Source organism: Acromyrmex echinatior, chromosome 4 (assembly GCF_024713525.1).
Source record: "Acromyrmex echinatior isolate Ae372 chromosome 4, ASM2471352v2, whole genome shotgun sequence".
Lineage (NCBI taxonomy): Eukaryota > Metazoa > Arthropoda > Insecta > Hymenoptera > Formicidae > Acromyrmex > Acromyrmex echinatior.
In genome coordinates, this window is record NC_141855.1 from 15,553,428 (window position 1) to 15,580,601 (window position 27,174).

The 27,174-nt window shown below is 38.4% G+C and overlaps 1 protein-coding gene across 7 annotated transcripts in view; it reads left to right on the plus strand.

Moving 5' to 3' along the window:
- The window catches only part of bi (T-box transcription factor bifid), a 103,428-nt gene that overhangs the window by 30,460 nt on the left and 45,794 nt on the right, over positions 1–27,174 (plus strand). For 2 of the 7 annotated variants that reach the window (XM_087405791.1, XM_087405793.1), the window contains exons 3-4: positions 5,197–5,310; positions 7,506–7,668. In XM_087405791.1, the coding sequence (XP_087261917.1) occupies positions 5,197–5,310; positions 7,506–7,668 (277 nt within the window). Of the gene's footprint in view, positions 1–5,196; positions 5,311–5,673; positions 5,788–7,505; positions 7,669–27,174 lie in introns of all 7 variants that reach the window. The other 5 variants (XM_087405797.1, XM_087405795.1, XM_087405792.1 and 2 more) reach the window with 5 other exon arrangements.

A 27,174-nucleotide genomic window follows, 5' to 3' on the forward strand; every position in this document is an offset into this window, starting at 1 on the left:
GCAATAATTATAATAATTACAAAAAACATGAGAAAATGATATATCTAAAGAAGAAAGAGAAAGAGAGAGATAGAGAAAAGAATTAGGGAAGAGAAAAAGAGAAGCTTCGGTGATACACATACATATATATATATATATATATATTTTTTTTTAAGTTGAAATGATCGAAATGAAGAAACAAAATGATGAAAATACATGTCACGTATTTCTGCACACATAATTAATATATCTATATGAATAATTAATATTTATATAACGTGCAATTAATTAAACGTATTTGCATATGCTAATTTTAGTTAAATTATGTGAGACACATAGATTTAAAGTAACAATTAATCTGACAGGATTATACACCGTTATAAAAAGAATGATCCTATCCGATTGATCGTTAATTGCGACCATCATGATCATCACGATCATTGTGTGCGGAGAGAATAAGGCATAAATTATATATCGATTAAAAAGATTAGCATCTCGCAACTTATTAATGATGATATCCGCGATATAGGTTCACGCACTGTGGATCGATCGAGAGTCTCGAAAATGAAAGTATACCATATGCCGTATGGGAATAAACTGAGTGCGGTGCACTTGGGAAGGAGAGAGAGAGAGAGAGAGAAAGAGAGGGAGATTGCTATGTGTAAAGCCCTTTGAACATTGTAACGAAGAATTACAAACGAGGAAGGAACGCCGGATGATCGAATGTCGGACGGAGCAGGTGCCTCAACAAAGTTACCCGTTTTACGTCGCACTTTATTTTGTATTCTATTCCATTTCATTGCGATACCTCCGCAAATCAATCATAATTTGATATCGCCACGGTCGCCGTTATCGTTTTCCTCATGTAATTGTGTCGTCGTACCCCCTACATATTTAATAGCAATAATCGCAGAACATAAGCGTAGCGCCGTATACATACTTACATAAATGAATAAACGAACACCGTTGGGTTCTCATTTCACGCCACCTTAATATTTTAACATGAACTTTGAAATCGAGATTATTACGTCATATTTTAATTTGTTCTGACTAAACTTAAGAACAATAGGATTACGTATAATTCATACTGCTCTCTCGGAAATTTACATGAATTTCATAGGCACCGAAAGATTACATGATTTTTATTATCATCGTCTGCTCCATCTCGAAATAAAAATGATAGAAAAGAATTATCGGCCATTATCGGCCGAAATCTTTTAATCTGATATCCTTTTAATTTTCTTGAATACAATTTATCGTGCGCGCGAACACTTCTTTTATGATGTAATTTTTAATATTATTCTCGACATAGATATTGACGCGATCTGGCACCTAATTTCTTGTTCTTCCCGATAGCAATATAAACTGATAATGAGGATCCCAATAAATATTTCTGATGACTTGCCATAAGGCTTCGGTCTTCAGACTTGGAAAGTCCTCTCCTGTAATCTACTGGGAGGAGGCTCGCCATTAAAGTCAAACAGCCTTCTCGGCTTCCTAAAGAATGTCAATGCCTTTTATTCTAAAGAAAACTACTCTCCGGTTGAGCATTCAAAATAAACGATACTATGAAAAAAAATCTTCAATTAATTTTGACATTCATTTTTTATTGTTCGAGTGAGTTTAAGATTATTACATTTAAAACAATGATACAAATATATGAAACGCGCATTTATTATGTCGATAAATTTTACTTTCGTATTTAATATACATAAAATAATATAAAATGTATAAAGCCGTTAAAAAAAAGAGTTACAGAGATAGAGAGAGCTATAAAAAGATCGTATGAAGGAACACACGCTTATACTTTGGGTTGCTTTGACCTATTACAACACGTAACGAACGATGGTCTTGATCGGCAGTGTGTCCCCAAATTTGGATCAGGGAAATGTGGTAGTCGTATGTCACTCGGGACAAACGGACAGCTGCTTTCGATCGGTGGCAAATATCTTATCGGACCGTTTCGTGTGACGATATGTCGTCGTTAAATGTGGGCACTGAGAAAAGAAGGAACTGCGGTGAAAACGAGATCTCTCAAAGGCGCATTTATCAGACGATTTACAGCTTTCAGCAATTTCTTGCGATGACAACGACCGGTTCGTAATTTGTTTACCCGTATTGTCACTCATTAGCAGATATATCAGCTAAGAGTTATGTAACAACGGAAAAGAAGGTCGCGAGAAATCGACACCGCGTCGTTTCTATGATATATGAGATAACCGGATGAATCTTAGCCACCCTGCGTGTGATTTCAAAGTAATAACATATAGATACGCCCGATTTTTTAAAGACTCATTAGTAATCCTCAAATAATGTAGCGCCGTTCGCATCCCAATATTTTGATATCTGCGTCCAGTTTCCGTATCATATATTTTTTATCACTTTTATGTATTTTCGCAGCAATTAAATTCAGATATGAATATATGTATATCTGTTAGAAGATGGTTGTTTACACACGTCTCTGACTGATTTTTTTAATCAATTCAAAACACAGATCAATAACGCATCGTATCATTGATTAATTTGATAATCTGATGTGAATTAATCAAAGATAATGACGCTCACGCAAAACGTTTAGGAAATCTGTCTGCATTTTTTTTTTTTTTTTTTAAATCGCTCCAAGTTAAATATCGTCTGATTGTAAGTTGTTCGTCTTTGAATTATATAAGACGCAAGTATGAATCCTATTATAATTTTGTACCCTGCTATTGATTTAGTGCCGTTGTAAAGACGAGCCGGACGTGATATAACGAAATAACGTATTTCGCGAGGCGAAAATAAAATATCTTAGCGTTATACAATCGAGCGATCACATAGTCGTCGAATAGATAGATATTAGCGTCCCATAGCATTTGCTTAGCGATGCACTTACGTTCATCGCAGGATTCTCGTGTCTCCTCCCGCGGGATATTTTGGCTCACATAGCGCGGATAATCCGGCTTAATGTCCTCCTTGACGTGAATGAGAACGGCGCTCGTTTATCGCGAGCGAATGCGCCGAGATCTTGTCCTGTCCTCGCTCGCGCCGAAATTCGACGGAGAATGTCTCAACGGACATACAGTAGGCAGATGCTACCAAAAATCCCACTGATACCTTTGAAACGATACTCGCTAAATGAACGACCGGCCCTTCTTAGTAATCGTCTTCAATCGATATTCGATAAATGTTATTCGCGATCTTTGTTTTTTTTTAATATAGTTGATTAATTTCATTTTTGTCTCTGTGTATTTATGATAAATTTGAAAAACTTATCAAATAATTTTTCTCCATTATTTGATGTTCTTATTTTATTGTTTAAAGATTTTTACAGTCAATTACTTTTTATCGTTTACTTATTGAAAAAATGATTTATTATACGAGTACATTCGACCACACACAGCACAGCGTTATCCTTAAATTGAAGCAAAGAATCAGGAGAGTCAGAAATTTTTGTTTGCTGTTATTAATGACTATTTATTGCTGAACTTATAGAGCTTAAACGTACCGAGACTCCTTTGTTTTAAAACTGTTATAAAACTGTTGTCGTTAAATGTATACATCGTAATGTCTCCAGATCTGTTAATATATGTTTTAAACTTGATGAGCTCTTAGCACCTAATCATGGTAATAAAATTTTTTGTTGTAAAAAGTTCAACATTGAAGTGTGCCAACAAGTTTGAAGGTATAATAGCGGTTCTTAAATATCTTCATAAAATTCTATAATTTCGATGCGATGGAACTTGGAATCATACTACAAAGAAAGTAATAGTATGTTGAACACTTTTGTGATAGACACAAGTATTTTATTGATAATACATTATGTGCTATGTAAATATAATATAATGATATGAATGTGTAACATTTTAATCTTACGTCTACAATCATTATTGTTGAATCAATTTTTTTACTAAGAAAATTTTGGAATCATGATAACGATACGAGGTATGATGTATCTTATACATTTAAACGTGTAGTATATAGTGTTATATTTTTGGAAAACTCACATGTATGAAAACACACATATATGAAAGCACTCATTACACACTTGGATTTGAAGTGTACATATAATGATATATTAATTAATCAAAGTGCATGTATTATATATTATTTTTTAGATTTTTCCAAGAAGAATTTACGATACAAAAAAGTATACAGCATTATATACTGCATTAATTTTTTTTATACATGATTGGCGCGTGCAGGACGATAGATATATATATATATATATATAGGCACAACTCCGATGTAATCCCTCGTATGGAATCTCGATGCGCGGCGGCTCTTCTCAAGAAAAACATGTCGCACGTAATTTTCATTGTAGAACCGGCGAGCTACGTGTCCGGATTCCGTTGAAAAACGTGAATCCGAACGACGATTTTTCAGATTTTCTTTCGAGCGACGCCGGTCATGCGTCTCCTCTTCGTCGGGCGAATATAATTCCTCCATGCGCACCTCGGCCGACGACACACCTTGACGATCCGTCGTCGGTCTAGCCCGGGGAACCCGGACGAGGTCCCCGGTCCGGTTTTTACTTTACCAGGGAACGTGTGCCTCGAAAGCCAACGGCGCGGCGCGGCGCGTCCGCTGTCTGACAGAGGCTGGGATTGACTCATGCACGTTTCTATTCCGACCTTTCAGGATTTACTAGATGTCGCCGACGTGACTCGCGGCCGCGTGACGTTCCTTGTGCGAGTGCACGCGTTTCATCCCTTTCGAGCTTGTTTCAGGAGCGAAGACCTCCGAGCCGGAACCGCTTCTCGCGAGAGACGAGAATTCGTTTTTCGCGAATTCTAGAATAAATGTGTTTTAAATAAAAATTTAATGTTTTTATATGTCGGAAATATGTCGCACATTATTTTTGTGCTTTGCAGAAATAATGATAAATTATTTATTTTCGTATCACGTGCACAAATACATATTATGTTTCCGTTAATTATATTATGATGTAAGAAAAGGTGTATAACATTGTACGTAATAGTGGTAACATATTGGAACAGTCAATCAAATTTGGATCTAAATGCACTTTCTTATTACGCATTCACGGGAATGTTATATTTGTCTTATTACATAAATTATTACCAGAATAAACACATAAATGCGATATAAGTTTAACGTATGACAATAAGGTAAAGCGCGATAGCTGCAAATTGCATGATATCTAATTTAAGTAAAAATAAGTTAGCTCGTTTAATCGAGCAAGCGATCTAATCGAAGTGTACGTGTTGATCGGGGGTCTAGGCAAATGTTTCCTCAGATGAAGTTTCGAGTTTCCGGTCTGGATGCCAAGGCCAAGTACATCCTTCTACTGGACATTGTCGCCGCCGATGACTACAGATACAAGTTCCACAACAGGTAGAGGTTTTGTAGGAAAAATAAAGGTGGACTCATAAAAATGTAAATGTCGCGGATAACTCGTGTTAACGATCTCGAGCATTTCCTAAACCATTTCTTAACATGTACAACACCGGCCTTGATATCTGTATTTTCTTTTTGTCTTTTTTACTTTTAATATTCGAAAATCTTCTTAAACACAGATAGATTTGTAGAACATTAATGTTTTTTCACTTGTCTCGAGATCGTTAAAATTAGTTATCCGACTAACATCGCCGTATCCGAAGACGTTGATTTTAAGCACGGCTCTCCGTGTTAAACTTAGCAGTGAACGGCAAAACTAATGTACGGTGTGTCTTTTTGCGATTGCAAAATTGTTCGCAGACGCATGTTTCCCGCGTATAAAGTGAGGGTGTTCGGATTAGACAAGCAGGCTAGCTACATACTTCTAATGGACATCGTGGCATCGGACGAATGCCGATATAAATTTCACAACAGGTGACACTTTGATCCTGCGCGATCCTAGCGATTCTGGATCATTAATTACGAATTAAAACTCTTACATTACATTAATAGTTGGAAAACTTTTTGGAAGGTACATTTAATTAAACATTTCTTTGGCATAAAAAGTATTGTAGATAATTTTCGAAATTATACTTTGAAATAATGATCCTGGATTGGTTCCAATCGCGAATAATACTATCTGTACCAGGAAACTCTCCTGAAATATAAGTGTGGAGCGTGCGCTGCGAACAATTTCTCATACTCGTCGAAGATAATTTAATTATTTGTAATCCTGTGCAACCTTTTCGCGATCTTAAATATGATCCAATCCGCCGTGCGTAACAAATCCACGTTGAATTTCTGCATTTTTTGTGTAAAAAATCAGTTATGGATAATACACATTGAAAATTTATTTTTAAATATTTAATTAGTAAATATTTATTTTTTTATATTCTTGTGAACGAAGCAATATTTATACAAAAAAAAAAACAAAAATAATGAATGTTTGATTCTCTCGCAGAAGTGCCACATAAGGGTCGGTCCCATGGGAAATTATTTCGACTTGTATGGGAATCGCAAGCCTTCACATTAGTTAACTGAGATGCTTCGTGAATTTCGTTTCTCTGTAATTTCTCAAAAATTTCCGTGCTTATACATTCCAAATAAATATTATAGTTCTCTAAAAATTTTGTTAAACAGCCGCGCGTTAATAATTGTCATATTTTATCGTGACTTGTGATTTAAAAATAAATCTCTCGCATATTTGCTCGTTTTCGTTTAAAGTTTCTCTCGAATTTGGCCCAGCGCAAATATTTGCTTAGCTGCAAAAGTGAACAACCGTGTATTTCTTTCACGTACTTTCGCGCACTTTTCGACGATGGCACGGCACCGGAAACTTTTTCGCAACAGACATCGACTTGTTCCGACAGAGGGACTCGATTAGCGCTCTCCATCTTGAGAAAACTCTTACGAGGCATCTCGGTTACCGATGTTCGGACGATCGAAACGCAGATCACAATGAACGATTACATCACGTCGGCGACCGCAGCCACTTTGGAACTCGTCGGACGAGTTCTTCCTTCGATCCTTTGCGCTCGAGTTTGACCCACCTGCGACAACGGGAAAGAATACGAACGGTGGACACGCCTCTCTTAAAAGACAACAATCGTGTCTGATGCTCGTGGCGAGTCGGAGCTACTCGAGCTAAAGAGGAACACTAAACAATTCGAACCTTCTTTCGGCTCCTTCTAATAGATCATCGGTTTTGTCTGAGTTGAGAGATGCTTAAGCGAGTTACCACTGCCCTGCGAGAAAATTGTTGGAATCTGCTCGATTATCAAAAGCACGGTGGTTCTTATATTATATAATTATAATCGAATCTAGCTAGATCAAATAAAAAAACCAACCAATGAATTATAATCTAGTTTAAATAATTCGTTTCGGCATGGTGGTCGTAAATTAAAAATATTCCCCATAAACTTTGTTTCGTTTGAGATGTAAGAACTAAATCAACTGTACGAGACAGAAATTGATGTTGAAATTATAATCTATTTTATCGGACATTTTTTTATGGTCTGCATTTCGATCCGAGCGATTTGTCCTAAATAACGATAAAGAGCATTTCTCGATATCTTCATCGTTGTTGAGGCATGTTATATAGGCGAATTGTTTCCGGTAACTTTCTAATACATTCTTACGCGTGTTACGAGCAGTAGGTGGATGGTAGCGGGTAAGGCGGACCCGGAAATGCCGAAGAGGATGTACATACATCCGGACTCGCCCAGCAGCGGCGAACAGTGGATGCAGAAGGTCGTGAGCTTCCACAAACTCAAGCTCACCAACAACATCAGCGACAAGCACGGCTTTGTAAGTACTGTACGTAACGCCAACCAAACAATTACTTACTTACTAGCTACTCTAAGCTTATTCCTTTAGTTTGCAATTAATCGCTAACTTGAACCTGCCTGAAACGTACGACAGGCCGATTCAAAATTGCGAAACGGCCACAATTGTGTATGCATGTGGTACTTTTCGCGAGAAATTTTTCACAACGATGACGATCGATGATATACAAATATTATTCGATCTGTTTAATTCTACGTCAAGTCTGGAAAGAAGTATCTATCAAGATGTGACATCTTTGTATCGATAAGGAGAGCTGATGCTTCGCTTAATTAATCCAATTTTAAGGTATACCGGCTTTTATGTTCGTATAATAATCCTCGCGTTAATCGCCTACACGAGTGAAGAGGCCGAAATTCGCGAAATCGATCGAAAAACCGGAAACGGAGCAGTCGCGTTCCTTCACAACGGCCCTGACGGATTCCGTCAAGCGCGCGCGATCGGATTTCTGCGCGGATACCTAACCGCAGTGTAATCCTGGGATTAAGTTATCGCGATGGATTTCGCCGTCAAGTAGTTTCACTCTTTCCCCCGCGCTTCTCGTCCGCTTCGCGCTCCTCTTATTCGTCTTCTTCCTCTCTATTAGCCTCGGCCGCCTGTCCCCCTTAGTTCTCCCCCCCCCTAACCCACCACCCCTCCCCTTCGTTCTCGTCTTTTCTTTCTTTTCGACGCGAGGTGCGCGGAAGCCAGCATTAACTAAAGACGAAGCCTGTCCCCTTTCTGCGGCTATGGTGGTTCTGTCTCTTTCCCTATATACCTCGTCCTTTTTTTGCGAATCCTTTTTGCGGCAGCCTGTCGGCGTCCTTTGAAGGATCTTGCATCGCTGGCTCGTGAAATCTAGTCCTCCTTACCCAGAGCCCACCCGATGTCAATGGCTGGCTGTCGTGCAGTGCGTGGCAGATCGACCTTTGTTAAAACCACTCCTCTGCCTCCTCTTCTCTCTCTCTCTCTCTCTCCCCCCCTCCCCTCCTCCTTCCTTCTAATCTTTTTCTTTCGACGTCTCTCTTTCTCTTTCATGCGTAAACACTCGCATAAACACGTCTTTGCGCGAAGAGAGAAAAGCGAATGAGCACTTACAAGAGAGTGAAATGAATACGAGGATGTGTGAATGAAGGAAGAGAGAGAAGAGGAGCTAGATAGAAAGAGTGAAAAGGAGAGGCAAGGCAACGGAACAGATTGTCGTCGAAAAGTAATGTGGCCACGACATTATGCATGGTTCACCTACAACGTATGATGGAGCAGCGGGCGTACGTCTTTCGTCCTTAAGGGCTCTCTCTTTCTCTCTCTCTCTCTCTCTCTCTCTCTCTCTCTCTTTCTCTTTTTTCTCTGTATCTCGGTAGAGAGACAGGATCCAGTTTGTGCACGAGCCCAGAAAATACCTCTCGAAAATATCTCCCCTTTTTGGCCGCGGCTAATAGATGACAGCCCTTTTCACCTGGTCCAACCCTTTCCAGATTTACGAATGATTTGGTTTGGAAGAGTCTTTTGAAGGATTATATATTTTTTCACGCTATCTCAAAAGCGATGCGTATGAAAATACAAACTTGTTAAGAAAAGTGAGGATAGTTTCTTCGGCATAATGGAAAGTGCGTGATTTGTTTTTTTTTCTCGTATATGAAATTTGGAAAAATAAATTTAAGTGTTACGAGACGTAACACGTAGCTTCGTATGAATAACACGTATGTCGATGGATCCCGGGTTTTATCTTATGTATACGTTCATTTTTTGAAGATTTATAAAAGAGAATGATTAGAAAAATCACTTTGGTCTAATTAATTTCTAGGGTCTGTTGCAGTAGAAAGAATTTGTACTAAAAATTTGTGTTTTAAATATTATCTATTCGAAATAGTGCACTGGTTAAAAAGATTTCTTTCTCAGAGCTGTTTGAACAAATTACATAATCACAATTTCACTCTCTTTATAATGCGTATAATCATGTGTGTAATATGATAGAAATGACATTGAAAAAAAATGTAGGCGCAAGTTGAATGTAAGACAAAAATTATTACTGATTTCCAAATCCAATGTATTTTATCAAAAAATAATGTATCTTTATATCTAAATAATCATCTTATATAGCAATGCGTCAACAATATTAAAATCGCTCTAGAAAGTTTTATTTACAGAACGTTAAAATGTATGTCGTATTTATTATATTTCCCAAATGCAGAATTCGCTGTTACTTTTTCTACGTGCACGAGTCGAGATAATAAAAAGTGGAAGCATTAGACTAACAATAAATTTGAAGAATCATTACGAAACTTGACTTCGAGTTTGACTTGAATTTTTGTGGAGATTTAATCGTCTACTTATTTAGGAAAGGCGGTTGAAGGCCTTTGAAGGAAAAGTGAGAAGAAGCGAAAAATTAGCACAAATATCCTTTTTACTCTAATCCTAGTGTTACGCGAAGGGAGGAAGGGATGACAATGCACCGGGCCTTTTGTCGGGAAATCCTAACGCGCAAACAAAAACGAGACACTACGGCCGATTCCTTCCGAGATGTCTTCGAGAGCAATCCTAAGGGAGAGCCTAGGCCCGCAAGTAAATATCGGTGAAAGGCTGTCGAGAACCGCAAACAGGAAACTGACGGTGCGTTACTAGAACGGTTGGTGGCATCCTGGCGACGACAGCGGTTGAAAGGACCTCGTTACTCCCGTTTTAAAGCGACACCGCGTGCGCTTCTTCAGGTGCTAGTAAGCATTAGGCGTGGGAATATTTGACAGGATGAAAATCGTGGAAGCGTAACTGTTTTTTAAATAGAAGCAGAAATATATTGAAATATATGTATTAGGTGTTGGAATTAATTCGTAGCGTTTTACAAGTGATGGGAAGTACTTTCATTAATGTATTTTTTAATGCTCATGTGAAATAAATAACATTCTTTCATTAAAAACGCTACGAATTAATTCCAACACCTAATAGTTCCATGATACATTCTACGTTCCATAAATAAATGCAATGATACGCGTTTAAGAAATTTCATAAGAAGTATAATAATTAGCTTTTGAATCGACTGAAAGGCAAAATGTATGAGATTCATAAACATTATGAGACATAAAATTTCACCTAATTTAATTGAAAATATCAATATTTATTTATTCCATGTTATTTTAATCGCTATTTATTTAAAAATAGGTTTTGTTTGTGTAAAATGAGTACGATGCGAGATTTTTTACTTTGGCAATAATATAGCAGAGGTTCACCGATACCACCGCTCTTTATTAATTGTCGCCGATCGTCTCTTTCTTTTTCGGCTGAAAAGCGTTATCATTATTATGGCTTTCAGCTAATGAAGTAGTTCGATTTGGCGAGCGAATCGTCTCACCGCGGGACACCCGAAATACTGGAAATACTGGAATCACGAGCGACCAATTCCTTCAGAGATTATCTTTTAGTCGTTTTTTCTCGCTTCCGTTACAGCTTCTTGGCACGATGCTTTCAATCGCTCTTACTCCGCGTACTTTGACGCGTTCATTACTTAAATTACATTATTCTCCAATCATATTTCTTCAAAGCCATCATTGTTTGCACACAATTCTGCCGGGATGATATTTGTGAAGCGTTCGTATAAAATAAATACACGTTAAAATATTACGTCTTAAAATTTGATGTTTTTTTTATCGAAAAGCGGACATTGACTTTTATTGACATGTTTCATGTATTTACATAATTCTTCCGGTATCTAATGCAACGAATGCTAAACTCCCAGCTATAAAATGAATCTTGTTCTATCCAAATGTTAGTACGGCGTACATATACCGATTCGCAATAATCTTTTATTTCATTTTTCTTCCGCATCTAAATACTCGTCCATCGTGACCCACATCCAAACGAATGACATTCTGATGAATCGTCCGGCGAAGTAGGTACAGCCGAGAAACTATTTCATAGGCGCGAAATTTCGGTATCGTTCGATACGTGCTCGACATATCGCTCGGAATTCCGTTCGAAATCAATTTTCAATTTTCGCCCGGCCGCGTGCACAGGCACAGGCACAGGCACAGCGCATCCATATCCGCGTGCGCGCGCGCGCAAAAAAAAAATATCGAGAAAACGGGGGTGAATTCCTTTTTCAATTTTCCGAAAAAAATTAAAATGGGGAACAATCGGTCTGTCGAACGGAGAGCGACCGAAACTCGATCAAATGTGCCTCGCAGCTTTAATTATCCAGCGCCCAGCGGCGGAGCTTACAGAAGCACGGTCGAACGGCGCTCGTGATTTGTTTAGTAATGGATACGTGCCTGTAGTAGTGTTCGTTAGTTGACATTCAGCGATAGACCGATATGGGACGCGGCTTATCCGAGAGATAGCATTTCCCATCTGCCTGCCTCGCGCCGCGCTACACCGCCACTCTGCCTCTCCCATGCATGATTGTCCTCCCGCGCATTCTGTTTCCACATAAGGATCGAGATCGCATTTCTCAAGTTGATATTTCATAAAATCTGCATTACGACATAAGTTTCGATTATTCGTCGGTGAGAAAACAAAGATAGCCACGGTGGCGATTGGCAATCGCGGCTCTTATAATAACGGCTTAACATGTGTACTTTCGCACCGCGCGGCCGCGTGCAAATAGGACACGCGGTTATCCGCAAGCCGCGCACGTTCTTGTATAGAACAACGCGAGAAGACGCACGAATCGTATCGGGTTATATCGTACATTAGATAGCCGGTCTCGGTCGTGCGGGGCTAGTTGCGTGCGTCGCGTCAGTCGCGTGCGTCGCGTGCACGCATGTACGCACACTTGTTCATTATGATGGCTTCGCGTGTCCTGAGGCGTCGTCGTGCATGCATGCGTGCGAGCTTCGACTCTCGGCGGTGGCTCGGGAGCCATTTTGCTGTCCGCTGGGCGAGCAACACCGATTCGATTCGATACGTGTCGTGTCGCGGACATTAAAGCCTGGCCGCGCGCCGCCCTGCATGAGGATTAGTCACGAAAATCCCAACGAGATTGCGCGCGATTTGCATCGCGCGACTCATCCGCACGCGGAAGTATTATATCAATGCGGAACACGCTTAAGTTCGCGAAAGATGCTTACCTCATTGATTCTGCAGATCGTCATCTTCCCAAGATGATTCTTTAACAGACCTGTTCTTATTTTTTCAACTTAACCGTTCATCCTCCTTTTTTCTCTTCTTCTGTTGGAGAAAAAAGAGAAAAAAATGTACTGTGCAAGAAGTTTAAGCAAAAAGAACAGATTTTGTATGTATAAGTATGTTACGGATATAGATATACGCAAGAAAAAGAAGAAAAAGGAGACACTTTCTTTTCTAAATTTTGATAAGAAGAAATTATGAACATTTTTCATTTTTAAGATGAAAAGTTAAATACTTATTGGCCAAAGCGTGCCATATAGTTGTGCGTCAGTAATTAAAAATCTTATTATAGATCTGAGAATAATTTTGTTGGACGTAATCAAAATGATTACGTAGGAATCTCAAGTATGATGAGCATGTTGCAAAAAATTTTAACATTTCAGCAACAAGTTTGTTTATATAACTATTGTAGTCCCAGACAAAATTATTTTCAAATTTATATCTATATATAGCTAAATTTTTAGATACTTGAACAAAATCTTAGTCGTTCTTTTCATGTACGACAGTTAACTAAAGATTCTCGAAGATTGTCTTTAAGTACTTTATTAAATTTTGTAAGATAAATTTTGTTCCTCCCTCTCCTCCTGACTGAAATTCTAGGAACGGGACTTAAACGTTACCTTATGTTAGATTTAATGCAAAATTCTCATCAATTAGAATATGTAAAAGTCAAAAGTTGTTCAAAATGATTGCATTCGGTGTGTAAGAAGCCTATATACAGTCACGAATGAGACCGTATTTATATCCATGCTCGCACACCATTGACAATTATGGTGGTCGCGACTTTTGCAATTTGCGTAAGTTATCGCTGTCTGAAGAGATCATTCCGGTTTTATAGGTACGCATTTGGTTATTATTTACGGCGTATAAATTGACGTTTAATATTCTCCGCATGTTTCGAAAACGCTGATATCCTTGCGCCGCACGCACATCAGGAATCCGTATCGCTTTGTTCTCAGCACCACTCGTATTTACCTAATTATCAACCAAGTGTATCCTTTATGTTTTACTGACGCACGCACTTTGTGTCCCGTATTTTTCAAGTTCATTAATATGACTCGCAACTCGTGCTTTTATTACACTACCAACAGTTGTACATCATGTTTGCCTTTAACTTTATCATGCATTTTACTTATTTACATATTGATAAGCTTTCGTTAGAAAGCATCACACGATAAGCGATGATATAATAAATAATATCAATTCGGTGAAACACTTGTTCGCTCTTTTCTACATATTGTTTTCTCAATTTAAATCTTGATTTTTTTTTTCCTCGTTTAATCGCAGCATCGATTTTCTTTGGTGCCGCATTCTTTTACATAATTTTCAATTCTCATCTTATCGAGAGTAGTATTGAACCTGCGTTACACGTCACGCCCATTTTCAGACCTGTGCAAAAAACCGGCTTGCTTCGCACGCAGGCATTACTAAATCATTTGCCCGCGGCTGAGTTTCGCACGCACTCCGTAAATTTCCCTGGGGGTTCGCCCTCCGGCAACAATCGAGCGCGAATTTCTACTACGAATTCTAGTCGATACAAGAAGAAAAGAGATCCCCACCTGGCGTATTATCGTCCGACGAAGCTGATATTTCGGTACAGTCGAAAGAAAATGGTGTGTTTCTGGTGTGTTTCTTTGTTGTGTGGTTACTCTTTTCTCTCTCTCTCTCTCTCTCTTCGTTTTCTTTTTTTTTATTCTCATTTTGTGTATATATCTCGGATCGATTTTTATAGCTAGGAAGTATGTTAGTGTGTAAATTCCTTAATAAATAAACGGGCAATTAACAACAGATAAATATCTGTAATAGCTAACAAGTTAAATCTTAGCATGATTGAAGAATGTATATTGAAAATATACACGCCCCCCTCCCTCACTATCTTCTCTCTCAGTACCCTATACTTTTGATGTCGCATACCGCCCGTTTGCTCGGCTCCAACATTTACTTAAGACACTCCGAATTAACGAGCGTGCGCTCATTTGCAGCTTCATGACCGGCCGCAGCGGGCTGATTCCAACGTGACCTAGCTATCTCTTAAAATTTTATGATTCCGGAGAAACCGAGGTGACCAGAACGCAACGTGACGCGCGCACGCACCGCGTATCCATCCGTGTTTGGCCTGAGAGAAGCGGCTCTCGGATTAAACGGCGATTAACGATCGTGCATTCCGTATCAAGACATCATCGTGCATCATCCGAAGTACGAAGACTGCGCTGTGGTGCCGGGCAATTTGCGTCCGTCGAGCGAGAAACGGGCGTGGAATCCGGTTGAGCCGCCGCGGTGGCTCCTGATCGTTATAATAAATGGGATAATGACATAACGGGCACGCCAGGATCGAGAATACGCCCGGGTTTCTAACGTCGTAATTATTACTTTCGGCTCGTTCGCTCGCTCGATGTTCTCCTTCGTTCACCGTATCCTTTCGTGCCTCTCCTCCGCGACTATGCGAAACTGCGAACGCTGCGCTTTCCTCTAGGAACGCGAAAGGATGCGCGGCGTCACCGAAATGCGAAATTGCACGCTCGCGGAAAGAAGGAAAGGCCGCAGTTTACGACGAAATGGATAGACGATGATAGTCTATGTGCATCTACGTTACACGAGCTATTTTCCTGCGTGTGATTTATATAGACAAGACATAAGGTACGCAGAAGAACTTGCAAGTCTTACTTGCACCTTAATTAGACCGTAGGCTCGCTTCCTGCTTTCGAAGTAAAGTCTTCGTTTAGTGAAAACTAAACTTTACTTACGATGCGTGGATGTAATGCGTTCATTCGACAGGTGAAAACTCAAAGAAGGAAGTAGACAACTGTTATAACAGTTGCAACATTTACACGTAAGTAAGCAAGCAAGTTGATGAGTGAAGAGGCGTTCGCCAACTGTCGACTATTCCTTTGCTTTATTCACTTTATGCAGTGCTTTTATGCGGTCCTCTATGGGAATAACGAGTTCAATGAACTCTATGTACAACGCAAAGAGATCAATGAGAATTATCTGAATATGAAATAATTAAACTAAAAATGTTCAAATGATGCAGGAAGAGACAAAAATGGACATCATATGCATGTAGATGTGTAATAAGAAATACATATCAAAGAAAAATTCAAATATCGTAAGATGCACAACAGGAATATGGAAAGAACAATTTTGTTCAAATATTAAAAATTTTTAAATTTAGTTAGACATAGGTCTAAAAATAATTTTGTTGAATTATCAAAATAATTACGCAGAGGAATTTTGAACAATGCTGTAAAAAGTTTTCAGATCTGTAATCTAAATTTCTAGATACTTTAGCAAAATTGTCTCTTCTATGAGAGTTACAATACATGAGTAAAATCACAGTTAATTCTGTTAATTCTAAATTATGACGACGGTAATTCTTTCAGAGCTTTATCTTTTTTTTTTACACCGCTCTAACTAACAACCCTCCTTCGTTCGTTAATCAACAATCGCGTACGCCACACTTGTTTATCGAACGACTAATCGACTATCTTCTATTTTCCTTGTCTTAATGCCGACACGATGTTCCTATATTATAGGTGACAGTGGGCAATTTAACGAGCAACGAGAAATCCATGACGCGGATTTTATTACCGCTAAATTGGAGTCATTTCTTCGATGAAGCGAAAGAGTAAATGAATTCGGTATTTGGGACGAAAAGCTCCATTCAAAATCTCGGATTGTTTAGAGTTAACAATCTTGTAATTTAGAAAACACGTATCGATTTTTCTCTTGATAAATAATGTTCAAATCGAATAGTTCAGATTTGATGAAGATGTATGCCTAGCTTACAACATCATAGGACATTGATAATAAGCAACCTTTTTTATTCTTAATATCTCTCTGTGAAGAAAATAAATCTCTTGAAGAAGGTATCTATGTGATACCTTCCGGTCTCCTCAGATATCTTTGCTTCGCGTATTCGCGGTGAAACTCATTTCCCGCACGTAAAAATCCACGCTTTAATATTCAGTTTGTAGGTCGTTACATGGATACGTCACCTGTCGTGTTTCCGAGTGAAAATTTCACGACCGAGCGCGCGCGGCTGTTTTCGGATTCGCCTAGTTCCGCAGCTGTCGGCGTCATTGTTCTTTAGGCTAGCGATTTTTCGCAAAACCGTCCGCGATATCTTGGCGAACGGCGGAGAACGCGAAGTTCGAGTATGTCGCAAGTGTGACAGCTGTCACTCAACGGGCATGCATCAACCATGAGGTTGGCATATTCCAACTAGCGGCATTTATTTCGCAAGGTCGATTATTTCACGCGCGTTAGAACTTACTAACTGTCCGTCCTGACAGCGAAACCAGCCATTCTACTTCCAGCAATCTAATCGAATCGATGAATTTTTCGCGTTACGTCGACATATTGAATAATCGAGCGTTCTACGGAATCCCGAATGCATAATTGCACGCCTGAGGACAGACGTGAGGCTCGTCGCGCAGATTTAATATCACTCTGACCACCTAATCGCATCTTTATCGTAAATCGTCATCATCTATCTGCAGTCTCGTTAAATGCGAGTATTATCTCACATATATTTCTTCGATCGCATCTTTATTTTTTTATCCTCCAAAAAAATGAAAGTAAATAATAAAAAATAATAGAGAGGATCAAGCCATTATTCATCATTTCCTCTATACGTAATTGTTTAACCTAGCGTGAAATGAAATTAGCAATTAAATTAGAACGAAACGGAAGAGCACAAAAATCGAGCCTCGCGGCATTTTCCGATTTCGCCAGCGGAGACGTGGTTGAGAGGAAGCCATAAATTGATCTTAACGAAAAGAGACGAGAGTTTGGGTGAAGTTGAAACGAGATAGGAATGAGTTTCGTTGGGGTCACCGATGGATTTCCACGGTAAGCTCTGTCTGCTCCTCTCTCTCTCTCTCTCTCTCTCTGCCTGTGTGTATATATGGTAGGGCGCCGAAGGGCGCGTAGAGATAGAGTAGGTCGGTTTAATAGAATCGAACAGGCGGTAAGGCGATCCCGGACGATCTGTCTTTTGCCAGTGAACGACCCAATCGAAACCCTCCTGGCGACGTCTGACGCGACATTTCCTCACCCCGCTCAACCATACCTCTTAACATTGGCAAACAACCTTCGTACAATGTCCGCGAGCCGTTTCATAGGGTAAGACGCGCCCTCGCGATCTGAAAGTGATGGATTTCTCATGATACTCCTTGTTACAAGGTAAAAAAATGGCGACGATAAGCGCTATTTTGTTCAAGGACAAAATACTTCAATTCTTTCAAATATACAAAAAAAAAGGAACGTCTAAAACATTAAAGAAAATAGTGCGATATAAAAATACGCGAGTTTTCAGAACATGGAAGGTATATAAAAAAAGACTGTTTGCAGATATCGACTTTGTTTTTATATTTAACCTTCCATCGACTATGTTAGACTTTAAAGGTATAGTTGATTTTTTTAATTGTGAATTCTGGCAGATCAATTTAAATCTGTAAAAGTAAAATAAAAAATACGTAAAATAAAAAAAATACGTAAAATACAATCCAATTTCTGTCCTAATAAAAACTCGTCGTTAAAACTATCATAAGTATGTAAGAATTTTTCAGATGTTTATACAGTGCGGAGTATATAGTACATAAAAATCTACACTAAAGTTTGAAGAAATCAGGTTGCGGACAAAGAATGAAAATTTCACATTGTCAACGGGTTAATTATAAACTAGATTATATAATTTATGTCGCCTTATTATCGATGCATATCCGTGCTTTTGACGCTTTCTTCAATTCTTCCTGGTCGAATCGAGGTAGAAAGTATTTCTCGCACGACTCGAGAAGAAAAATTTCGGAAGATAAAGGGGAGTTAACGAAGCAAAGAAAAAAACTAAAAAGCAGTTAGGAAGGGAATGCGATATTCTTATTCTCAGTAGGTAGTTTCACGATGTTATACCGTTTGCTCACTTTTTTCCGCGGTTAGACGACGTCGTCGCACGCGCAGTGGAAACGGAGCAAAGAAAGTAAAATTAAAAGGTACGACCGACGCGGGAGGGGTAGCTGCCAAGCGGTTTAAATAAAAAGCACAGTTCTTTTCTTACCGCTCTTCCAATGAAAAACGAGCGTTCTTTCGTTTACAAAACTCGCGACGAAGAAGAAATGAGAACACGTACGGTTATCATTCGCACGGATAGCAATTTTTTTTAATTTTCTTCAAAACGTGACTACGTGCAACGAACGTTTTTCGAACACGCGGTTCTAAACTTAATAAGCTCAAGTCAGAAGCGTGCACATCCATTTTTTAAACTGCGCGATGCACGCAAATTTCATCCGTATTTCAATATTAGTTAGTCTTTATGTCTTGACGCGTAAATATCGAAATATTGGCAAATGCACGAAACACGATCCAGAATATTTACCGTATTCGAAACCGCTAGAAACAAAATTAGAAAAAAAAAAAAGAGATAGTTATTCCGTGCACGTCGGTGATATTCAACTGGATAATTGCGCGCGGTGAATCAGATTGTTCGTCGTATCTCTTTGTTGAAATTCGCATTTTCGCCCGTTTTGCGGAGCAGCGAAATGAACGCCGCGCGATTTTCGGGCAGGCGAATTTTCCGCGCGGCACCCCGTGAAATTTTCGGCGCCAGCCGCGGGATATCATTTCCACGACCTTACCGGAGGCAAAGTAAATTTCGCCGGCATTTTCTCCGAGGGCAGTGGCAGGAAGGGAGGAACGTGTTTTTTTTTTCTCGTTTTGTTTTCTGTTTTGGATATTTCCATTGCTGTTCGCAACGCGAATGCAGCGGAGTGTCCCACGTGCGCGTGAGCGCGCGTTATATCGGGGTGTGTCGAATCCGAACGCCCTGAGTCTCGCGGCAAATTGAAAAAAAAATTGGATACCGACCGGCTGTTGAGCTCTCTATTGCCATTCTATTAAAAAATACCGGCGGCGGCGGCGGCGGCGGCGGCGGCGGCGATGGCGGCGGCGATGATGGTGGTGGTGGAAATAGTGGTCGGTGTGTCAGAGTTGCATTGCGTTGCGTTGCATTCCCCGTGTGTACACGAACGCGTTAAATGTATCTAGCGCAATTTTCTATCAAACACGTAAAGCCAACCTCCGATACGCACATTTACGTGTCGTCGAGCATTTGACAGCTCATGACAAGTGTCCTGAGGAACATGATGCGTGTCGATGCGATAAAATGCAACATAATGTAAATCAGAATTAATTATTATACATTATTCCATTCTCGTGCTGTAAGATACATCAACATGACATTGTACTTACTCGCGGCCGCACGTAAGCACGAATGGATCGAAAAAATAGAGAAGCTTATCAATGAAAAATGATTGGGGTTTTGCGTATACGATATGTAAAATCGTCAATAAAATATTATTTGATTTTGAGTAAGAAAGACATTTTTGCTGAAAATTAATATCGCATAGATATTAAACTATAAATTAAATCTTTCATTCTTTCGATTGTCGATTTTTCTACACGACAATCTTGCATGTATCTTCATATATACCTATAATTACCAACCCAAAGAAGACCAAATTTTCCATACGCTCACGTTTATCTTCGCTGCAGAGAATTCATTATATGCAACATTATAACTAACTCGAATTGCTCTTTGCACAAAAGAAATCTCCACGTATATGTATGTATGTAATATTTTTCACGTTATTCTAACATTTGCTCGTCGACAATACCGTCCTATCTCCAACAAGAGGACTCATCGATCCGTTCTGGTTCGATTACAAGTAACTAAACGGCGATATTCTCTCCCAGGACTCATTTCGGATGTAAATCTCACTAAGCGCGATAAAATAATGACTTTTTATCTTCTCAGTACTGTAAAAAAGAACGATACTTGTAATCCGTATGTAACACTATATCGATTGAATTCGCGAATAATCGTGTACGTACTTCCGGGAGCTTCTGTCGTAAGTACAGCGTGCGTGCGTCGTGTCACGTTCGAACGATACCGAGGGATGACCGTTTTTAGCCTCCCTTTGTTTCTTCCTTTTCCCGACGCGACGCCGGGAACAGACTGTCGAAGACTGTGAACGGCTCCGCCATGCAGTTTGCCCTACATACGCGGCGTACGTACGTACATACATAGGTACGTGTACACGCACATGCACATGCAGATGTGGATATGTGTGAGTGACGTACACATCAGCATTCAGCGCAGCGGAGACGCACATGTCCTCAGGGGAACGTACGTATCTGCATAGATGCGTATATTGCAAGTATATCGCGGGTCCACCGTTGCCGACGTTGCCGACGCCGACGTCGTCGTCGTCGTCGTCGTCATCGTTGTCGTCGTCGTGGAGCATACGAGCGTCGGTCGGGTGAAGCAAGTCGAAGGGCGTTTCTAGAGGCGGTCGTCGTCCCCACCAGGATGGGGAGTATTATGCGGGGAAGGGGCACAGAGGGGACATATAGCATATCGTATATCCTGGTGGAAGGGCCGCGTCCCTCCCCGACGACGAAAATGCCCAGAACAGGCTTTTATGTGCGCGCGCGGCCGATGCATCACGAACGAGAAAGAGAGAGACGGAAGAAGAAAGAAGAAAAGAGATGAAAGATACGTAGATATGGTCGATTAATCCACTAATGGATGAACGAGATGACTTACATTTAATGTCTCTGAAATCGATGACGGTTTCACGACTTTTCTAAGCGTCTAAAATCTCTCGAAAATTTGAACAATGCAGAGGAAGATGTTCTTGTATAAATTTATATTTCAAATAAACTTGCAAAATTCTCAAGTTAAAGCAAAATCTTGATAGCAACTGACTGATATCAACCATTCGTAATGCCTTTTTAATCCTTTTTGGTATATAAGGCAAATGAATTGTTTTTTTTTTATCATAGAGATATGATCTTTGTCTTAGGGTAGAGGTAAAAATTTCTTTATTTCTTGTTTCCCGACAGTATCGAATAGTTTCGAGAGGAGAGCACAGGATGTATAGTGGGTCATGGTAGTGCAATGTTGTCAGAAGGTAAATATTAATTAGTGTTACTCCGCGTTCATCTCGTTCTACGTGTGGCGCAACGTTAACTCGAATAAACACATTTTCGCCCGGCAGCAGTCGCACCTTCCGGGATTTCGGCTGCCGCGAATAATTAAACGACGAGCTTGAATCTGGAAATTGAAATACCTGATTGCTGCAAATTATAATTTCCAAGAAAAAATACAACATAAAAATGGGAAAGCACAAAGAATAAAGGATACGCCGATAAATGACTCACGATATCATATTTTACATAAATTAGTTTCTTGTTTTTAACTCCTATTATAAATATATATGAAATATATATATTTAATATGTGTGTGGATGTGTGTGTGTGTGTGTGTCGTGTATGTGGGAAATCGAAATCATTGAGACAAAAAATGAAATGACGCGCGAAAAACAAATGCGCTTTAACGTTGTCTCGTTGCCAATCGGTTTTTCTATCGACTATCGTTATTATCGACACGCATTTGTACACCTTTGCGCTGTCACGTTACTTTACGTCGCACCAATAAATGTCATATTTATCGGACAATTTATCTAATCACTTCACAACGAATCGGGTCCAGACTAGACGTTTCTCCGTGGATTGGGGTCATTAGAGCTTAACGAGCCTGTAATTATATCACTGTGCCGCAACAGCCGTGCTGGAGCAAACAAAAGCGACAGTAGCGATGAACGATATAAAAATCGCGTTCGATTTCACGATGTCGATTAGAAAGCTCAATGAACACGCGGAATAAAAATATCCCGGCGCGCGAGAATGGACGACGATTTTGTCCGTCAGATGAAAATATTTGCAGTTTTCGATAGGGTCGAACGAAATATTATCACGCGATATATTTGAATTGTTCCCGATTCGCAATCGATCTCGATAACCGTAGGCCGTGCATGCGGCACTCCCCCCAGTTCTGTATTTACATTTAAAATTACAGCGGCGAAATTGGTCGCTGCAGAGGAAAAGAGCAGCCTCCCAAAATTGATGTGATAAAAACCCGTAAATGCACCTTTTTCACAGAAAATTGTGTGGTCGAAAAAAAAATAGAAGGATAAAGACTGCGCGTTCCGAAAACAGCATAAAAAAAGTATAACGGTGACGCAGGAATAGAAAATCCATAGCGATGCGTAAATTGCAGATATATTTAACTATTTTTCTTTTCTTTTCTCGTGATGATTAAATAAGAATAGTAATAGTATTTGTTTTAGTACTTGCAAGTGGTCTTCTTAAATTATTCTTCAAGATTCAAAGAGATTATTCTATGCTACTCTATATTTTTACAGATGAAAACGAGAATTAGAGCTGTTCGAGAATTCAAACTTTACTTTATTTTATCATAGGGAAGAGTGAGAGTGAAAGAGCTGTTTTTTTTGAAATATGAAAAAAAAATTTGATCTGGTTAAACAAATATAATCGCTTTCTTACTTAAGTGTACTCATTTATCTATAAGATCCATTTAACAGAAAAATAATATTTAGTCATTAATAGAGATTTTTTGTAATCACTATTTTTCATAAAGAAATTCAGCTCTTTCAAAACAACGTGGTTTTGAAATAGTCATTACTTGTTGTGAAAGAGCCAAATACTAAATTATATAAGTTTTAATACAAATAAAATCAAAATGTTATCCTTTAACAAATATTATTTTTTTTTAATAAATGTGTTAAAAATAAAAAATATAATATTTCTAATTAAAAACATTTATTGCAAAAGAAATGAAAATTTTCCTTATTGCCATATGAAGTCAAAGTACAATTTGCACCAGTCTTCATTACTTACAAAGTAATCATAATTATTATATACTATTAAACATAATAAATGATTGAAAAGAGTGAAAGTTGAGTCGGTAATACGCTTCAATATAACTTAATCTAGCAGCAACATAATCTACGAACCGAAATGCTGTTTTATAAAACAGAAATACATGAAAATCTATTTACCTATAAATATGCACAGGGATGCTGCCTCAAGGAAGGAGACTGCATCTCAAGACAATCTTGTACAGAAGTGTGCGGACAGGATCATATATTGACGCCGAATGAACGAAAATAGACTGATCATCAGTACGATATATTTCAAAAAAGTACTGACGTATTAAAATTGCCTGAATTGTACTAAAAAAGTAGAAAGTCAATTGTATTGAAAAGAACATCTCTGGTTATGCAATAGGATCCAAAAAGGAGCCAGGCAAAACAATAATAGAATTGGCTTTTTCATAGCTTTCAATACCGGCTCTTTCATAACATTATATGTAAAAAATCTAATCACAGAATATCTGATAAATCAAAATAAACAAAGAATTTGTAATTCTTAGTTACGTGTTAATGTATATAGTATTCCATAAAAAAATAATACTCTTCCTAAAAGCTAATCGTAAATAAATGAAAAAAACTTGGAAATTTAATTCAAGAAACGTTCTTTTTGTAACAATAATTTTGCATTTCTCATTACGGCAACGCATTTTGACGATGACTGTCAAATGTTTATGCATAAGGTAGTTTTAGTACTGTTATCAAATGAAAATATTTTTTAATTTTTCGCGATATTCAAATAGCTGAAATAAATAGCGAAATCGTTGTTTCAAAACATGTCTCTTTCATACCCAACTCTCCCCTACATATCTGTTACTAATCAGAAAACGAAATGTTATATCTTTTTGATTGTCAAGGATTTTTTAGCGATATCGGTATTAGATTAGCTAAGAAAAGATGGCGGACACAGCAAACATCGATAGCAACGCAACTATGACACTATTTGTCGTAGAATAGAAAAGGAGAGATAATGAGGGGAAGCAGCTCTCTGTGGCTTACCGCTGCCGTTGAAGCGTAAGATCGACAAGGCTCTCTTCCGTTCTCGTTTGACGTCGACTAAGTCGGGGCGACACCGCGAAAACCGTGACACGGCCTTTCGCTTTTTTTCGTGACGCTAGGTTACCGCCCTCGCGAGGGTGTTTCATAACGTCGGCCTCGATTAATGATCTATCCCGCACAAATAATTAACACCCCGCTCAAAACATGACTTAATAATAAAAACCAGTTTTCTTGATTTTGCTATTAATAATCATGACGCAATCGTGTATCTAAAACAAATACTGATTTTTAAGATTGCAAAGAATGTCTTTTTTGTATTGTATTTGTATATAATGTAATTGTAAAAATTTGTAATTCTACTTGGTATTGTTAAAAATTTAGAGTGTAAGAAAAAAAGAAACAATTCAGATAATCATTGAGTTGAAATAGTCTTTTGTCTTAATAGTGAACAATTACACTGCTAATTACTGTCCGACCTATTTAAACTTTTTTTTAGACTATGAACGAAACAAGGTTATTCCTCCAAATATAGATTATTTGTCACTCAAAAAGGAATTCGCAAATAAAATTGCTCTATTATGTTACATTTTTTTTAGCTATTTTAGTTCAAGAGTACAAAAAAAATTATTATCGACACTTTTAAGTTTGAGTTTCTTTTATAAAGCGTGCGTGCGTGCGTGCATGCGTGCGTGTGTGTGCGTATAGAGCAGTTTCATTTGCGAATTGAATTCGAGCGATCACCTTGTCCGATTTATCTAAACGTGGTTTAAAATTGGACAGTCTTGTCAAAGATAAATGAAATCGGATGATTTTTTGCTGAATGAAAGGCTATATTGCTATATACCTATATGAACGCGTAGAAAATTGAAGGAAGAAAAAAGCTGAACATTTTAAGAGAATTTTAAAGATGATTAGTCATATTAAAAATAGTACTTATACAGAGACGATTTACGTGTCATTAACACATTACTATTATACATCAACATTTCACTCACGCACATATACACATAAATTTTTCGTATAACAATTACGTTTTAATTAGACGTCTAAGTCCAATTTTAAAATCTCCACACTATTTCTTCATGCAAACTACTAGTCTGTGGACTACTATTTCGTAAGTACAGATTACACAGCTTTTATATGAAGCAAATGTTGTCACGACGTGACAGCTTTGGAGTTAGAAGTGCCATATTGGACTAAGAAATGGTAAAGAAGGTCTCAATTTCGAAATTTTTTGTCGTTCTCAGCATGTCGTTCTTCATTTCATGTATTAATGCATATAATATTTTAATTCTGAAAAAGGATTTTTAAATCAATAAGAAAGGAAAAAAATAAAAAGAAAAAATTGTTACACAATTATATGGTTTAGTCAGTAATACAGACGACTTTAGAATCTCTTTAAACTGATGATGGTAATTTTCAAGGACTCGTAACTTGGAAAAGCTTACCATACTTAAATGGTTTAATTAATGGTTACAGTCGTCACGCGCGGACGAATAATAAAAACAGTTAAACATTATTGTATATTGAGAGTCACTCGGTAAAAAAAATTCTCGAAGATTCTGAGATTATATAAACCGTTCTCTGTCACGAAACATTTCTAAGCGCCGTTCCGTCTCTCCCATTACAAATTCCTATTCTCGCTCGCTTGTTGGCCGATTTTTTGCTGATTTACGCCACGGCGCGAAGATCGACCGCATCCTGGCTCTGAAATCCTGGGATACTCGTTGTCCCTGTTGTCCTACGAAAGAGATCGTTACGCGAAGTAACTAGTAATAACCGTTAGGCGATTCTCAACGATCTCGAAATTACTGCCCTCCGTGCCACTTTTCTATCGCCGCCGTGGGCGACGCCTTCACGATTTCTCGCTCGTTCCTATTTTTCCCATTAATCTCCCTGGTTCCTCGACTGAGAGATATTTTACGAGCCTCGAAGAGATAGTTCACACTTTTTGCCGCACGCCACGGTTACACCGTACGACCAGTTGCGACAAGTTGTAATTATACCAGATACAGACTTGCGGGCGATTGACGTAATCGGGGACCACCCTGTAAAATAACTTAAAGAGATTTCTCGATATCGGATTTCTGCTAATTACATCAACTTAAACATTGATCCGATAAAAACTAACATAACGCACGTTTTAATGACAGAAGCACTTATAATTTTACAAACGACACGCCAATTGTATCTAAATTACGCACAGTAACACTTTTCTCACATTTATAGAATATTTGTCTAATAAATATATTTTGATTTCTTATTTAGCTATTATTTTCTGAACATTTTGTATTATATAATAATCTACAAAAAAGCAATCGACAACTTTTTTTAACAATATTGAACATAATATCTTTTAAGACCGTAATATCAATACAACAAACGGATAAACGATCAAGATAAATCTTTCGTGCTTAAATAATTTGGTGAATTTATTGTATACACTACATAATATCCATTCCTACAAACTGCGCGCCAAATTTAATTTTCTATTTTGGAAAGCAATCTTAATAAAACTAGAGTAATAGTATCACACGCTAAATTGACAAGCAATTTAATAATTAAAATTGTGATACTCATAGGTGTAGTATCT